This window comes from Taeniopygia guttata, chromosome 15, assembly GCF_048771995.1.
Source record: "Taeniopygia guttata chromosome 15, bTaeGut7.mat, whole genome shotgun sequence".
In the NCBI taxonomy this organism is placed as follows: domain Eukaryota; kingdom Metazoa; phylum Chordata; class Aves; order Passeriformes; family Estrildidae; genus Taeniopygia; species Taeniopygia guttata.
The window spans coordinates 9,308,142-9,326,205 of record NC_133040.1 but is presented as its reverse complement, the minus strand read 5'-3'; the positions used below and the strand labels follow the sequence as shown (position 1 = coordinate 9,326,205).

The following is an 18,064-nucleotide window of genomic DNA, read 5'->3' as shown; positions in this document are numbered from 1 at the left end:
TAGCACTAAAATCATGCTGCACACTGCCTCACTTCATAAAAACTTCTTGTTATTCCTCAAGGAGGAATTGCAAGAGAGGACAACAGTTCTGTGCTCTCCTGGATTTACAAATGCTGTTTTATGTATCAGTGTAATCTCCCTTGCAATTTATATGGGATGCAATGAGTAAACACCAGCAGGCCTGGCAGGAATACTGACTCTGGAATGGAGGACAAGGTAGAAAAGTCTCCCCAGAGCAGCTGAAAGGCAGATTTGTCGAAGGCAGATTTCTCCAGGATTTGTGGGGATGGTCAGGATGGGGCAACCATGGAGCCACTGGCTGTTCTGTGACTGATGCAGATCCTGCTGGAGCAAAAAACTGAAAATCACAGCAGAAAAGTCTTGAAAACTTTTGGGACATCACAGCACAGCAGTGAGACGTGGATACAGCAACCAGAGCAGCACCATTGCCTTGGGAAGGAGCCTGGCAGCCATGGACTGGAGTGGCTGCAAGTGCCTGGAGCTGGTGGGAGCCTCTCCAGGCATTGCCACGAGGAGCTTTAGTTAATTAAGCTCTGAATGGTGAATTATGCACAGAGCATAAAACAATGTCCTGATTTCTGGCTGGGGAATTAAGGAGACGTGGGCTCGGGTAGGTGCTCCCGGGCTTCAGTCTTGGGGCACAAGGAGAGCTTTTGCTCCATGGGGGGATGGCTCACTGGGATGTGACACAGGGACTGTGGAGCTGTGCTGGGATGGCCCACACAGGGACACTGAGGGCTGCAGAGGTGACCCTGGGGACACAGCACCCTGTCCCTTCCCTCCAGTTCCACAGGGATGCTGCTGCCTGCCTTCCCCTCAGTGGGTTTTTCCCCCCCTCAGCCCCCTCCAAACCCCAGTGGGCAACAGGGAGCCTATTTTCAAGCTGTGCAAAGTCTTCTTCTGTTGAGGAGGAACAAGGACTTCCCTCCTGAGCGGGCCCCCAGCTGTGCCTGCTGGCACTGGCTCAGAGGGGCTGGATGCCAGCCTGGCCTCCAGCTCAAACCCCCCATTCAGCACCGTGTTTGGAAGGCAAAGCAGGGAATCAGCCCCGTTCCCAAAGCCAAAGGCTGGAGTGGCTCTGCCATCTCGGAGGGACAAAGGCCTTTTCTGCCCTGGGACAATATTGCCACTCAGCAGCAGTGCCCCCAGCCTGGGGACGGCTCCTCAGAGCCGCCTTTCAGCTGCTCCATGGGGCACCTCTGCTTCCCATCTAAAGCTGAGGTTGTTTTTCCGCTTCCTTGTGCCATTGAAGCTCCCCCCTCCTCCCTGGGGCACTGTGGAGTAGGGGTGAATCTTCCCAAGGAAGCTGCAGGGAGGAGGCTGCTCCCCTGTGTCGGAATCTGAGGTATTGATGATTCTGAGATTGTAAAAGTCTCTGTCTTTCTGCCCCGTTGCCAAAGCAGAAGCCATAATTGGTCTGTGCTGTTTCAAGGTTGTTTATTCTGTTTATCTCTAACATGTTCTGCTGCCCTGCCGCAGCTCTGTCCTGCAGGGCAGCGTGTGGGGCTCTGCCCTCAGTGGGATGGTACAAACATTAAATACCACAAACTACCTGTGCTGGATTTACAATAACGTGCCAATATCTGTCACCTACGTTGGACAGTGTGTCCCCAGCCTGAACCAACAGAAAAATGCCAACACCACAGTGAAACATGGAGGGCATGAAGAAGGAGAAAAAGGACAAGACACACCCAATTTCTCCATCTTGTCCCCTTTGGACCCCTAATCTAGAATCCTAAAATTTTACTTTTGCACCCGTGCCACACTTAATTATTACTGATATCAAACACCCAGAGCTGGTAATTCATCCTGTAAGATTGAAAACTCTTTTCCATGGACAGAGATCACAGACAGTGTCTCTGGGGGCTCTGTCCAGGGGGGTTCCTGACCCCTGCCAGGGCAGCCAGAGGGAAGCCCTGGATTCCCCCGCCCTGTGTGAACAGAGGGGCAGCAGCCTGGCACCCGTGCATGCCTCAGGGGAGCCCCATGGAGCAGCTGCATCCTCAGCAGGATTCCTTAGAGTATTTGGGAATGCTCACACGGAGCCAGGTGAGTGGGGTTTGTCCTGGTGGGGTCTGCCCCCAAAGCACCTCTGTCCCCAAAGCACCTCTGTCCCCATCTCCCACCAGTGTGGGGGGACAGGAGCTGCCTGTGAGGTGTGTCCCACCCTGCTGCAGGGCAGATGCTGCAGGATCCCACAAGGTGGATGTGTCCAGAGCTCTGGTGAATGTGTCCATGGTTGCACAGGCAGTGCCCAGGCTGGTTGGAGCCCCTGGCAGCGCTGCCCCTGCCCTCAGTGGGTGTGGGGAGCTGCAAGTGGGCAGCGATCGATGGGCACAACTGCGGAGCAAACGCGGCAGCACCGGCGGCTGCAGCAGCGGCGCCGGAATAAATGAGAGATTGATTTTCCAGGCAGCTCAGATCCCATGGATCTCAACTGCTGTGACAAGGAGAGTCACAGGCATGGCTGGTGCCGTGGGGCTGTCACCTCCCTGTGCTCCCCAGTGCTGAGGGGCTGGGGGATCAGGAACTCGAAATAAAAGCTACTCTTTGCCAAAAGGCAAAGCAACTCTCCAGGCAGGGAGCTGGCAAGGCTGGGGACATTGGGAAGGACAGGAAATGGGTGTCCTGTGCTCCCTGTGAGACCCCCACTCTGCTCCCTGTCATCAGCCCCTTCCCAAACCGCAGTGAGCAGAAAGGCACTGTCTGCCTTTAACATCTTATCTCCAAGCTGCTCTTGCTAAGTCACATCTGACTTAATTATGGTAATTAAGATTGACATTAATACAAGATTAAAATGTGAAATTAAAATTAGCTGTGAAACTTATCTGAGTTTTTAGAGCAGTTATTGATTTTCTCCACTGTTAATCAAAGGTCTGAGGTAATGGCCGATGAACACGGTGCTAATTAGAGCAATGCCCATAAAGTGGCCTCGGGAGATGTTTGTCTTATTTCTTGGAATACCTCAGGTTTCTGACCAGGCAAACATCTCTGGTCCTGAGAGCTGCTGAAGGAGCTCAAGGGGCCAGGTTCTGCCCGCTCCTGTCGGCGCTGTTCCTGCTGTGGAGCTGGGCTGTGCCATGCCCAGCCATGCCCAGCCATGCCCAGCCATGCCAGGGCTGCAGGAGCTGCTCCAGCTGCAGGGCTTTTGGGATGGCAGGTCCCAGCTGCAGGCAGAAGGGCCCTGGTGATTTGGGGAGCAGCAGGAGCATGGAAATCCCGGGAGCTGCCGCTCTCCCTCCGCACACATCCCGCTGTTTCTCCGGGTGAGATGAGATTTCACAGCCCATTAGGCCTCAGCGCCGGCTGTGGAGGGAAATGATCCCGATACATCCCACGGTGGATCCTGTGGCTCATCCCAGCCCATGTCCCTGCACACACTCCAGCCTCCCAGCCCACCTGAGCCCCCAGCAAAGGGACAGGAGGACCCCAGGCAGCAGAATTCCCAGCAGCAGGTCTTTCCCCAGGTGAGATGCTCTGGAGTCTGGGATGTGATGCCCATGGGGTGCATCTCGTGGGAGCTGGGCCCACCTGCACCCCCTAAGCCTGGCTGAGCAGCTTGAGCCTCACCATTCCCTCTCCATCACTAACAACTTTTGCCACTTTGTGGGCATTTCTGCATCACAAATACCGTGTTTGGTCTCTTTTCCTGCCTGTTTCCATGGCACTGCTGTTATTATCTGGCTATCTTAGGAGTTTACTACAATGCAGATGAGCACAATAAAAATCACTCAAGGAGAACTGCTAAATGAGGGACAACTCTTATCTTTAGCATCGGCAGGTCGGGAGGGAGGCGAAGCTGGAGCAGAGGGGGAGCGGTGCAGGCTGCACTCGCTGTTCCACAAGCTTTGTTCAACCAAATTAAACCTCTGAGCAGGTGAGTCCCAATTGGGCACGAGAGTAACAGCGTTAAATGACACGCTGCACCTCTCGCCGCTTTCTCTCTCTTTCTTATTTTGTTCTTCTCGAGCCTGCTGCCCAACTGCTCCCAGCTGGCAGCGGCTGGGAGCGACACTGGGAATGCAAATGACCTGCCGGCCTCTCCTCAGCATCCCCGGGCTGGGGAAGGAGGGAGCTCAGCAGAGCCCGGTGGGGAAAACACGGCAGGATCAGTCCCTGTGTTTGGACAGTTCCTTGCCTCGGTGTGTTGTGCGTGGTGGCACCGGCGGTGACACCGGAGCGTGATGGTTGTTGCTGAGGTAACGGGATCGGTGTAATTGCTCCCGCAAAGGTAGCCAGGGACTTCTCAGATGGCAGCATCAACAAAGTGGCTCTTTAGGGAAGAGGCCGGGCTGCTCTCGTGCTGTTTGACACTGGTGTTGTGCACTCGTGACATCGCTCTGGCTATTTGACTTGACAGGCGGAGCGGCCGGGCGCTCTCACCGGGAGGTGATTCACAGTAAACATTTCAGGGCAGGATTTGAGATTTCAAGAGACCAAAGCCTCTGTTTCTGTTCTTCTCAAAGTCACTGTGATTACACCGTGAGCTCTAGGGGCTCAGGAGGGGCCTGCTGGGAGCACTGGGCTCACTGTTCCTGCTGGTGGGATGGGCAGGGGGTTCCTGGGAGGCATCCAGGCCTTGATTCTCCTGCAGGCAAGGAAGCTGAGGAGCTGTGGGGCAGGTCCTGAGCAGGGATTGCCTGTGTGCTGCTTCTTTTGCCACTGGACTGAGGGTACCCCAGTGCTCACCCATGGCCACATTGCCAGCCCAGCATGACGGGGGGCCCTAAGCAGCACCCACAAAGTGTGGGCTACTGTGTGCTCAGTGCCTCCACCCCACTGAGTTCAGGCAGCTCACAGCTGCAGCTTTGCTGGGTCAGAAGCCCCAGAGCATCCCTGATCCCAAGGGAGCCATGGGAGACTCCCCACAGCACCTCTGCCCTATTCACAGCCTGCTTTGGGGGAGCCAGAGGAGAGGGAAGGGGGGTACATCTGGGCTTGAGGAGGGAGTGAGAACGGCTTGGAGTGCTGAGGGGGGCTTTGGGTGCAGGGGGTGGGATGCTGAGCAGAGTTGCGATGCTGAGAGCGGCTTTGGTGACAAGGGGCAGTGAGATGGGACCAGAGACCGGGTGATGAGGGGCCCGCAGTGGGAGCACCGCGCAGGCTGGGAGGGCACCGGGACTCCCGGAGCGGCAAGAACCGAGGAGCACGGAGGAAACCACGGGCAACCGTGTGCCCGGGGGGGGGATGCTGCTGCGGGAGCTGGTCGGTGGGGCCGGGGCGAGCCGGGGGGAGCCGCGGGCGGGGCCGGAGCTGCCGCCGGTGCCCTCCCCCGCCGCTCGCTCCGCGCCGCTCCGCGCTCCCCGCGCCCCGCTCCGGTCCGCCCTCCGCCGGCAGCGCCGCCCCCGCCCGGCCCGGCCCCGCTCGGCGCGGAGCGGCGCGGATCGCATCGGCTCCGCTCGGCTCGGCTCGGCTCGCCCCGGCCGCAGGATGCCGGGGCCCCGCGGGCTCTGCCTGCTCGCCCTGCTGCTGCTGGGCACCCCCGCGGCCCCGCGCCCAGGTAAGCGGGGCGGAGCGGGGCGGAGCGGGGCTGCGCGGCTCCCCCGGGCCCGCCGCCTCCCGGCTCCGGGACCGGGGAGAGGGGAGGGGATCGGAGAGGGAAGGGCTGCTGGAACCGGCTGTGCCATCCCCGATCGGGGATCCCCCCTTCTGCTGCTCCCCGGGCCGGGATGAAACTTCTGGCGCTGCGGGAAGCGGGGCCCGGCGGAACGCGGAGCTCAGCACCGCGGGGCGGACAGCTCCCGCCGCCCGGGAGCGCTCCGGGAGCCGCGTCCTCACCGGGAGCCCAGCGCCAGCGGGGCCGCGGCCTCCCGGGAGCCTTGCCGGACCCTTCGCCTCCCTCTCTGGCAGGGAGAGCAGTTCCATATGTTCCCAGCCCTCTGTGTGCCCCCATCCCTCCGTATGTCCCCATACCTCCGTGTGTCCCCATCCCTACGTGTGTCCCCATCCCTCTGTGTCCCCATCCCTCCGTGTGTCCCCATCCCTCCGTGTGTCCCCATCCCTCTGTGTGTCCCCATCCCTCCCTATGTCCCCAGCCCTCCGTGTGTCCCCATCCCTCCGTGTGTCCCCATCCCTCTGTGTGTCCCTATCCCTCTGTGTGTCCCCATCCCTCCGTATCTCCCCATCCCTCTGTGTGTCCCCATCCCTCCGTGTGCCCCCATCCCTCCGTATCTCCCCATCCCTCCGTGTGTCACCATCCCTCTGTGTGTCCCCAGCCCCCGGTGTCCCTCCAGCCCCCACTTCCATGTCCCCGCTGGTGTTCCCGCCCCATCGTCTCGGTCAGGGGGTGGCTGTGGGGGCTGAGTGTTTACCCAGGGGCTCTCTGCTCGTTCCACGTGTCCCCCATTCCCACGCAGACCCGCTCCCTCTCCCGCTGCTGCGATGCCAGACCTAAGAATAGGCTCCGGGATGTGCCCGCGGGTGACTTGGCAAAGTCACCACAAACTCGCGTGGGGCTCGGAGGCGACTGGAGCGCTGCCTGTGCCCAGTCCCTCGGCACCGCTGGGATGTCAGGACGAGGCAGCCGGGCTCGGGTGTGCGTCTGGGTGGGGTTCCCAGTGTGGATTGTTCGGTGGGAGAAGGGAGAGGCCGGTGTGTGCTGCAGTGTGCTCGGGGCCTGAGGCTGCCCTCCGGGGCTGGCAGGGTGTGTGTAGCAAACACCACCAGCTCCTGGTGTCAGGAGTGCTGTGCGGTGCTGTCTGCTCACTCCAGCCCCTGCTCTCGTGGCCAGATTGCGTTAAATGACTTTGACTTTTCTGTCTGAAACCTGGCTCTCCAGACAGGAACTGTATTACAGAATCCTTCCTCTCTGGGCAGCAAACCAGCAATGGATGTAGACGGTGGCATTTCTCCCTCACCTGCATGGGTTTGTGTTCTGTGTACGTGTGGAGGAATCTGATGTGAAGTCCCTGCCAGTTCTGGCATCCTGTTCCAGCCAGGGGACACAGAGAGAGGCAGGATCCTCTGGTGTGTTACACAAACGCTCTGCTCCGGGCTGCCGGTGCTCTGTGCGAGAGCAGCGACCATCCCGGGCTCCCTGGGGGCCTGGGGGGGCTGGGAAGGAAAACCAGCAAAGCACAGGCCCAGGAGGGCTCTCAGCTCCCTCACTGCCTCGTGTGCTGAGGCACGAGGGCTGCCCCAGTCCCGCTGGGAGCATCGCAGGCAGTCCAGCTCCCGGGAACAGGCTTTGGCACAATCTGCCGTAAATCTCATGGTGGAAGAACACAGTGTGCTGAACTCCTCTTTCCTTGGCAGAGAGAGGGAGCTGATAAATTGTTGACCCTTTACAAGGTTTGGTGGATTATTGCAGTAAAATCCCAACTCCTGCCTACGCAGCCTGGAGCCGGTGGCGACGTGGCAGCTCTGCCCGTGCCTGGGGGGAGTCTTGTCCATCTGTGTGGAGGGGGACACAGCTAGGGGCCCAGAGAGTGAATCCTGCTGTTCTCCAGCTGGGCAGGAGCAGGATCAGACCCCGCAGAGACAGATTGCTCTGCTCCATCTGCTGCTCTTTCTGTTCAAGAAAAAAACATTTTCACATGACTTGCACCCATCGGGTGCTTGGCTGGTGGCTTTGGGTGCTCTGCACTGGTGAAGCCGTTCAGATCACCAGAGAGGAGGTGTGAAAGCCTCTCCTGTGCTCTCGGCATCCGCTCACACCCACCCACCGGCGCAGAGCAGGCAGCAGAGGCACGTCCCTGCACAGGGACTTGTGCCAGGAGGCTCCGGGCAGCCTGTGCTGGAGCAGCGGCTTCCCGGGAACGTGGGCACCAACGGGGGCATCTATTTGTACCCTGGAATGATGCAGTGGGCAAACACGGGGGGTGTGGGCAGCTGAGTGCAGACAGGGCAGCGCTGCCCGTGCTGCCCATGCACGCTCAGCCCCTGGCACTGGGGATGGCACGGGCACAGCTGAACCCCTGGGAGATCCAGGCTTTCTAAATATATTTGGGGTGTTCAATACAGGCTGTGATGAGACCAGCAAACCCTGCCCGAGGCTGCAGTGCCAGGAGCAGAAATGCAGCTGGGGGTGCTGAACTTCGGGCTCCTCTGCACCCCCAAATTCTGCACCCTCCCTTCTCTTCTTCGAGGCATTGGGGCACTCCTGGGGTGGCTGTCACAGCCCAACAGCAAGGACAGAGATGCCCCTGGCTCTGTGGTGAGCACAGCACCACGGGGGCTGTTTCCAGAGGATCAGGTGTGTCCGGCAGGAAGGAAAATTGAGCGTGAACTCGGCGAGGGCTGCAACAAGTGCGTGGTGAGCTCTCGCAGCAGCACCCCGAGCAACGAGATAACAGCACAGAGCCAGGCTGCCAGCACAGATAACAGCAATGGGGATTGTCTGATGGAGAGCTATCAAAGGCCATGGCAAATGGCTCCTCTTCCTTCTCTCCTCCTTGGCAGAAAGGATGAGGAGAGCCTGGATCAGGAGTAAATGAAATTAGTCTCTCTCAGCTCTCTGCTTCTCTGGTATTTTTTGCCATTATGAATATACAAAGATGCCATTTCAAGCGCAGTTTTGTGGATGTCACAGTGTCACAGACATTTCCTTCTGTACATTTTTAACTTCTCCTTCGCTGAGGAATCTGGTAGCAGGATTTAGGGCTGAGGAGCCAGGCTGCTCCGAGTCAGCTGAATGTGCTCCCTTGGCATCCAGAACGGCAGCAGAGATCTTGGAATAGCAAACCATGGCAAAAGGGAAGTGTGTGATCCATCCCTTGGAAGTCAGGTGGTGCTGGGTTCGGAAGTTAATGGATAATAAGTGATGGATGAGGCAGAGGAGTGCCAGGGCATTTCTGGAAAGGTAATGTGGGCATCAAAACAGGCTGGTGTGATCACGGCCATCCTGCCAGCAGGCAGGAATGTTCCCTGGGTATTCCAGGTCAGTGCCAAGTGCTGGGGTGCTTTGTTATCCCATTTTGTACAGACAGTTGTTTTTTTAATGAAATAGGCTTTGTCTGATTAAATAACACACAGCTTTTGATGTAGACTACAAGCAGCCACAGAAATCTGTGTATTTTCCATCCTCTGTCACTGCGATGAGCACAGCTGCTTCCAGCGGGCTTTGGGAACAAAAAAACCCGAAACCAGAGTAACCTTCTGTGAGCAATCCAAAAGTTATTTACTTGATGCAATTTTATTTTCCAAATATTTGAAAGTGGTTACTGAGCAGTAAAATAGGCTCCAAGGAAATCCTGTTACAAAACACAGGCTCGATTTTAATTAGCATGACGTGAGCGACACGGCTGGAACCGGGGCTGCCACCGAGTGCATCTTTCAGGAGCTCGGAGCTGTCTGTAGGAAACACGGCATGAGCACTGGCTCTCCAATTTTCCAGTCCATCAGGATGGATTTACACTCTTGTCAGGGGTATGAAATTGCTGGATGTGCTGGTGAGAGTTGTGTGTGTCTTCAACCACTTGACTTGCCAGGCACAGGGTGTGCTGCAAGGTGCCTGTCCCTATCATGGGAGGGGCAAGGGGGTGACACTGGCACCCCAACAGCACCCAGTGCTCTGCCCTTCAGCAGGATGAGACTCCCTGGAGCCTGGGGAGCAAGGGCAGCACCTGGATGGGCCCTTCTGCAGGCAGAATGTGGGGTAAAGCCAATGCTGCCAGCAGAAACCTCGGGGTGCAGCTGGTGCCAGCGGGGAAGGGGACCTGCCATCCCCCAAATGCTGCACCCCAATCCAGGGGGCAAAGGGCAGAGCGAGGAAAGCTCATGGGGTGAGAGAAGGTTTGGCATCACCCTGGCTCAGGCTGCTGCCCTTCAGCTGCTGCTCGGAGCCGTGTCCCACGGCTCTCTGGAGCCCTTCCCAAAAGGATCTGCTTCACCAGATCGCTTTCCCTGCTGCTGCACGAGTGAGTGGTGCTGGGCTGATGGGCTGCAGGGAGCAGATCTGCCTCAGCTGCTCTCCCTGCAGCCCCAATGCAGTGGCAGGGAGCTCAGCCTGCAGGAACCAGGAGGAAGGGAAGGAGAAGGACTCTGCAGCAGGAGCCCTTCCTGCCGAGCTGCTCAGGGAGGGAAGGTGTCCTTCATTCCAGGGCACAGGCTGCCAGCTCCTGGCTGTCTGTCTCCTTTCACAGCTTGTTAACCGACAAGTTGTTACGGATGTTCTTGCTCTGTCCCACGGGGCCGGTCCCGCTCCATCCGCATCCTGCTCTCTCCACATCCTGCTCTCTCCACGGATAAAAATACCTGCACAATGTAAACGGCAGCAGAGAGGGGAGTGAGAATCTGTGAGAAGATCAGCCCTGCAGACACCAAGGTCAGTGAAGGAGGAGGAGGAGGAGGAGGAGGAGGAGGAGGTGCTGCAGGTGCCCGTGGCACAGCCCAGGGTGAGGCAGCCGTGCCCCTGCAGCCCATGGGGATCCACAGGGAAGCAGAGATCCACCTGCAGTCCGTGGAGGAGCCCGTGCTGGAGCAGGATCCTGGCAGGATTTGTGTGTCCATGCAGAGAGGAACCCACACTGGAGCACGTTTGCTGGCAGGACTCATGAATCTGAGGAAAGGATCCAGGCTGGAGCATCCCATGCCTGAAGGACTGACCCTGTGGAAAGGACCATGGAGAAGTCCATGGAGGGCTGCAGCCTGTGGGAAGGACTCAGTGTGGGAAGTTCATGGAGGAATGTCTCCTGTGGGAGTGATGGAGTAGCTTTGGTGGGTGCCCAGCACCCATCCAGTGTCAACCCAGCACGTCCACAGGGTCAGCTGTGCTGCTGGGAAGACAAAAAGGGGAAACAAATGAACCTCTGCAGCTCAGCTCTGTTATGTCTCAGATTTCATCCCGAAGGATTTCCAGGATCAGAGGAGAACCATGGAGCTGGGTTACTGGAGGACCAACAGGAGGATGGGACTGAAGGGCAAAGCTGGGAGCAGGGGAGGCTCATCTTCCATAGCAGAGAGGGACGAGCTGTGGGTTTCCAGCAGAGCCCGTGGCATTGGCTCAGAACCGAGTGCAAGTCTTGGTTATCTCTGACTTGGATCTACACCCGTGGTCCCTGAGGTTGGGGGATTCTTTGTCAGAATCTGAGGTATTGATGATCCTGAGATTGTAAAAGTCTCTGTCTTTCTGCCCCGCTGCCAAAGCAGAAGCCATAATTGGTCTGTGTTGCTTTCAAGGTTGTTTATTCTGTTTATCTCTAACATGTTCTGCTGCCCTGCCGCAGCTCTGTCCTGCAGGGCAGCGTGTGGGGCTCTGCCCTCAGTGGGATGTTACAAACATTAAATACCACAAACTACCTGTGCTGGATTTACAATAATGTGCCAATATCTGTCACCTATGTTGGACAGTGTGTATCCAGCCCCCTGGGATAGGGACCCTTTGCTGCAGTGCTCTGGTGGCTCAGGGCTGTCCCTATCAGGGAGGATGGTGTTCCAAGGGTGCAGAGGAGCTGATTTCTCCTCTGTTCCATCTTTTTGTTTGCTGGAGCTCCCACCAGTAGTGCAGCTGCAGCTGGCCCGCTCCCAGGGCACAGCCCCGACTCAGACATCTCTCTTTTATTGCTTTTTCCTCCTTTTCCTTTCTCTGGGAAGAGGCCAGAGCAGCAGCTGACCAGCCCCAAGCACTGGCTGAGCCTGGAGCTCTCCTGATGCACAGCGAGGAGGCTCTGCCTGGATTCCCAGGTCTGCCTCCAGCAGGGGCAAGCACGGATTTGTCCAGACCTTTCTCCCTTTTCCTGGCCCCAGGAACCCATGGACTGCAGTAAACCTTCAACCCCCAGGGAGCCCAGGAGGCTGGGCAGGGCCTGGCTCTGTGCCTGCTCCGTGGGGGTGAGGACAAGGCATTGCACCCCAGGACAGATGGCTGCAGCAGGAAGGTGCAAGGAGACTTCATGGAAGCGCAATCCAAGCTGCTGGCGGTGCAGAGGGATGGGATGAGCAGCCTGGCCACTCAGCCTGGCTCCCAAGGCATCATTCCAAGTGCAAAGCTTTAGTCTAGGAAGGAAATTCGGTGCCAAGTGCAAAGGCATCCAAAAACTCGAGCACGACAGAAGGGATAACTGTGGGATGGATCCCAGCGCGGCGTCATCTGCTCGGCAAGGAGGATTCTCACGTCTCGGCCCGTCTCTCTGTCTTGCACACTGGGGTGGGATGTGCCAAAGTCAGGAGCTGAGGGGCCGGGAGCACCCCAGGGAGGGTGGACCACCACAAACGTGGTGCCCAGGGCCTGCAGGGGACACTCAGGGATGTGCTCCAGCCCGCTGCAGGGAGCTGGCACTGCCCTGTGGGGCTGGGGCACAGCAGGCAGCAGTGGCCAGGCTCAGGAACAGCGTGGGGGAGTGAGGGAATGTTCTGGAGAGCGGTCATTTCGGGGCAATTTCGGAGCTAGTCAGAACGGCTGGAAATATTTAAAATTCAAGAGAGAATCTCCATCTGACGTTTTTGGGTGGATTAATGGAGCATGGCAACATTTTGTGGATGAGATGCTTCATCTCGGGTAGAGTGGTGGCTGGGGGACAATACTGAGGACATCACTGCTGATGTCCCCTCTGCCACCCTGCATCTCTTCCATGATGATGGGGCTGCACAGGGACGGGGCTTGCATCTCCTGATGCTGATTTAAATGCAATTTCAGTAAAAAAAACAGGCTTTTCCTGACTGTCCTGAACTTCCATTTGCAAAGATACCAAGCTCCTAATTTGACAGACCACTCTGGCATGAGCCCTCAGAGCTCCCAGTGCTCCCAGTACGCCAGTACATCCCTGCCCACTGCAGGAGCTCTTGGCAAAATCCTCTTGGATACATCCAATGCCATCCTTGGAGAGCTCAGACTATTCCCAGCATTGTCAGGGTTAATCTGTTCTGGTGCAGGGACCAGATTCTGGAGCAAAGCAGCCACCCACAGCAAAGGCATCCCAAAATCTGGGGCTCCCAAGGCAGGGAAAGGCTCTTTTCCAGGGCACACAGCCCCCACCAGACAATGTGTCTCCCTTCACTCCTTATCCATCCACATTATCCACGCAGCAGTTTTTAAATTGCTGCTGGACACTGCATTTACATAAATATGTGAGCCAATGAGGTCTAAAACCCTGGTGAGCCCTAAACGGTGAATTAGGTTTTTTGGAAAGAGGATTTTATCAATTTACTGCGAGTGCAAATCAACAGAACAGAATTTACAAACCCATCAAAAAAACGAGGTGACAGTTTGGAATTAATCCTCTGCCCCAGGCACAGGATGTACCTCCACAAACATCTCCCAGCATAAATATATTTGAGAAATAGTGGAGGAAAGCGTAACTCCTAATGCCTGAGCACGCTGGCGGCGGCGGCAGCGGGAGATGAATGGAGTTAATGTCATCGGGAAGGTGCTGCCGCCTCCTGCTTTATTTTTATCCAAGCCTCAGCGCCCAGCCTGCGCTGAGATATTGCAGTTTGTCTTTGTGCCAGAATTTCCCCCGAAGAAAATCTCCCCGATAATCGCTCTTCCTCATCTATTCCTTTCTAGAAAAAAAAAAAAAAAAAGATTTAATTCTGTTCCTCTGCACCCCTCAGCGGCTGGAGGAGCCCTGGAAGGCTGCATGTCCTGAGGGGGATGTGTCCCCACGGGTTGGATGTGGCTGAGGGATGGATTTGGGACAATAACCGGCACTTTTGGGGCCATTTGGGCACAGGGATCAGGGATGTCCTCAGGAACAGGAGGATGCTGCTGGTGCTGTGGTCCTTTCCTGGGGAAGCTGAGCTCTGGCACCTGCTGGGCCATGGCACTGAACACAAACCTGGGTCCAAACCCAGTTCAGGCACACAGATCCCCAATTCCTGAAATCACAGAGATCCCCAATTCCTCAAGGCACAGACATCCCCAATTCCTCAAATCACAGCGATCCCCAATTCCTCAAATCACAGAGATCCCCAATTCCTCAAGGCACAGACATCCCCAATTCCTCAAGGCACAGAGATCCCCAATTCCTCAAAGCACAACGATCTCCACTTCCTCAAGGCACAGACATCCCCAATTCCTCAGATCACAGAGATCCCCAATTCCTCAAGGCACAGACATCCCCAATTCCTCAAATGACAGAGATCCCCAATTCCTCAAGGCACAGAGATCCCCAATTCCTGAAATCACAGAGATCCCCAATTCCTCAAAGCACAACGATCTCCAGTTCCTCAAGGCCCAGAAATCCCCAATTCTTCAAGGTACAGAGATCCCACATCCCTCAAATCACAGAGATCCCCAATTCCTCAAATCACAGACATCCCCAATTCCTGAAATCACAGAGATCCCCAATTCCTCAAGGCCCAGCGATCCCCAATTCCTGCTTCTCCCAGCTCTGGCTCCCACAGCGGGATCGCTGCAGTGGCCCGGCAGGGACTGGGGCTGCTCTGCTGTCCCTTGAGGGCTTCAGAGCTGCCACGGAGATGAAATCAGTGAGGCAATAACCAGTAAAAGCCAAACTTCTCAAGCTTTCTAATCACAACTAGAAAGGCTCCTTTTCAGCTTTTGTTTGCAGCTGGCAGAGGAGCGGGTGGCTGCCAGCGGCGAGCGGGCTGGCTTTGTTGTGGGAGATGACTGTGAAGGACACAGGCTGTGTTCCCATTTAGGAGTGCATCGAGGCTTTCTTAGAATTCATTAGGAAAGGTAGGAAGGGAAGGGTGCAGCAAAACAAGAGTCCTTGCTGCTGTGGCCGCTCCCCAGGGGAAGAGCTTTTCACTTTTCCCACTGCAAACAACATCTGAATTTGAACGTGGTTCCGTTCCTCCAGCGGGCTCACCTGCAGCATGGAATCATGGAATACTTTGGGTTGGAAGGTGCATTAAAGCTTATTTTTTTTCCACCCCGTGTCCCCGGGCAGGGACACATTCCACTATCCCAGGCTGCCCAATGCCCTGTCTAGCCGGGCCTTGGACACTTCCAGGGATCCAGGGGCAGCCACAGCTTCTCTGGGCACCCTGTGCCAGGGTTTCTACACCCTCACAGCCAGGAATTCTTTCCCAACATCCCATCCAGCCCTGCCCTCTGGCAGTGGGAGCCATTCCCTGTGTCCTGTCACTCCATCCCTTGTCCAAAGTCCCTCTCCAGCTCTCCTGGAGCCCCTTCAGGCCCTGCAAGGGGCTCTGAGCTCTCCCTGGAGCTTCTCCTCTCCAGGTGAGCACCCCCAGCTCCCCCAGCCTGGCTCCATGGCAGAGGGGCTCCAGCCCTGCATCCACAGGGGGATCCTGACCCATTGTCCCCATGAGGACATTGTCCCCCAAGGGCACAACCTGAATTGAGTCACACCATCATCATCTCCTTCAGTGGCTTAAGCATCTGCTCAAACTTCCATGGGGAGGGTGGGATTTTTCCACATTTCCACTCCATATGCACCGAGCTGGCCTCAGGAGCAAAGTCCTTCTTAAATTCTGCAGTGTTACCTCTCCAAATTTAAATTTAAATTGCATTTAAATCATTCTGCTCCAAACGAGAAGCCCGAGGAGCCTGCCCAGAATCACGCACCTCAAAGAGGGGGTCAACTCTGAAAATTCCTTCCTCAGTCCCCCAGTGCCATCCACAGCTTTCTCTTGTGGAAAATCCCTGCTAAAAGTTTATCCTGAGATCCTGCTGCTCCCAGGAATTCAGTGTTGTGTTCATCCTGAGCCAACAGCCCCAGCCTGGCTCCTCCTGCCTCCATCAGCTGCTGCTCCAGGCTCTGCTGCCCCTCGGGGCTGCTGCCCAGCACCTGGGGTGGGATGTGACCGTCCCCTCATGGGGATACCCGGGGTGGTGGTGGCACAGCCCAGGAACTCTTCAGCCCGATCCCTGAGCGCTCAACATTGTGTGTCAAAAAGGCAGTGCTTAAACCCAGATTTATGTCTCAGATGTGCCTGTTTTAATCACACTACACTGCTATCAAAAGGACATTAAAAATTCCGATTACCCTCCAGGAACATAAACAACGGCAGCAGTGACAAACCCCTCGGTGACACACGGGTTTGTGTAATTGGCCAATTCATTACCTGCTGGGGAGAAGAGCCAGGTCCTTCCTCACCACATGTCCCAGTCACCAGGGTGGGTCAAAAATAACATCAGGAGGGAATCTGCCCACCCAGCAGCGACAGGAGACCAAAGAGCTGCCCACGAGGAAGTGCAAAGTCCAGCTCCTCCCCAGAACAGCCTCCTGAGGCAGAGCTGGGGGTACCAACCACCCTCCAGGGGTGACATTTAAGGGTTTCCTCCTAACTCAGCCCAGCTCTGCTTCAGGAACAACCAGCCCATCCTTCCATGGGTTTCTGATTTTGATGTTTAGGGAATTTTTGGGGGTAGAGGAGGGTGACATTGCCTTACAAGGGAGATGCCTTTCCATCAGCGTCCTTGGAGCTGTTCCCAAGCTGAAGGCGGTGCCAACAATACCCCATGGGCACAGGGGAAAGTGACACATCTCCCACCAGGGCAGGTGACACAGGAGGACCTGTCTGCTGGCCTCCAAGTCCTCTTTGCTTGTTCATGATATCCTTTTAGCCTTCTATTTCTCAGTTTTGGGGAATCCAGGGATTTTGTGGGTGCTGCACTGAGCACAGAGAGGGGTCTGGGTGTCCCACAGCCCCTCAGAACCATCAGCTGGGCACAGCAGCCCTCGGCAAAGCGTTGTCCTCTCTGTTCCCAGTGTTCCTGCACCCCCCACCACAGCCTGTCATTATCCTTTCTGATAGAACCCAGATCAATCAAACACAATAACAGAGCAGAGGTCAAGGAAGGCTGTTCCTTCCCCGGGGAACAAGGAGCTGCTTTCGTCAGAAGTGCCAGGGAGCCAGCTTAATTGTTCTAAATCTGGGAAATTACAAACGTGCCTGCTAATTGTGTGTCCTCCTGTGCTGGAGAGGGAGGAGAGCTTTGCATGAGAGCATGGAGCAGCGGGGCTGAATCAGCTTTTAATCCCCCCTCCAAAAAAAAAAAAAATAAATGGTTTTCAGGGGTTGATGGTGCCACCCATACTGGACTGGGAGGAAACTCTGCCCTGTGCCTGCCCAGCTGGTGCTGTGTGGGAGCACGTGGATGGGGAGGGATGCAGGAGGATGAGGAGGGAAGCAGGAGGGTGAGGAAGGATGCAGGAGGTTGAGGAGGGATGGAAATGGATGAGGAAGGATGCAGGAGGATAAGGAAGGATGCAGGAGGATGAGGAGGGATGCAGGAGGATGAGGAGGGATGCAGGAGGATGAGGAGGGATGCAGATGGATGAAGAGGTGGCTGGAGCAGCAGACCCAGCAAGGCTGGGCACTGCACCCAGGACCAAAGCTGCTGCTCACCATGCAGGAGGGCCCTGCTCCTCTCCTGACATTCTGATGGCTAATGAAAATATATTTGCTATCTGTATTAATTAAAATAAAATGCAGCAGCTCATCATGAGGCTCGGTGGGAGAAGCTGTACATGGGTTATCATCATCCAGCACAGCATTGTGCAGCAATGGAATTAGTTCTGCCAGGCCATCTTTAAAACACAAATCACTGATGGCTGATAGAGCTGGCAATTAATTCTGTAAAAACCAGAGTCACTGGGAATGAGGTGAGGGCTGAGCAGCACCAGCAGCAGCCTAGGGGTGGGCTCAGGGTGGGCTGGGTGGTCTCAGGTTCTGGGACACAGAGGGGTGAAGCCTGTGCCAGCCCCAAAGTGCTGCTCTGCCTCCCAGAACGACTCTGGCTTTAGTGAGAAAAATTTTAAGCTGTTAAAAATTGAATTTCAGCCATATCTTGTCTGAAAAGGGGTTTGTTTCTGAAGGAGTGAGCCAGTGCAGGTCCACATTGAGGGCTGGGCATGGGGGTGTGCTGGGGATTGCAGTTCCCATTTGGAGCTGCTGGCAGGATGTGCCAGTGCAGCTCCTCTGCTGCCACCCCCAAACTGCCCTGACATGAAAAGGATCCAGCATGCAGGATATTGAAATGAGTAAGAAATGCAGGATATTGTTTTTTTAGAAGGAAAAACCAATAACTGAGTGGGTAACAACCTGCACCAGGGATGGATGGGTCTTGGTGTGCAGAAGGTGTCCCTGCCCACGGCACGGGCAGGACCTGGATGGATTTAGGATCCATCCAACCCAAACCATCCCAGATTCTGCAGTTCTCTGCTGACAT

The 18,064-nt window shown here is 56.2% G+C and overlaps 1 protein-coding gene across 2 annotated transcripts in view; it reads left to right on the top strand.

Moving 5' to 3' along the window:
• The first annotated feature begins 5,193 nt into the window (after nucleotides 1–5,193).
• SEZ6L (seizure related 6 homolog like) overlaps nucleotides 5,194–18,064 on the top strand; it is a 40,764-nt gene continuing 27,893 nt past the window's right edge. For both annotated transcript variants that reach the window (XM_072936061.1, XM_030286132.4), the window contains exon 1: nucleotides 5,194–5,521. In XM_072936061.1, coding sequence (XP_072792162.1) covers nucleotides 5,209–5,521 — 313 coding nt within the window. In that variant the 5' untranslated portion in view covers nucleotides 5,194–5,208. The remainder of the gene's footprint in view (nucleotides 5,522–18,064) is intronic.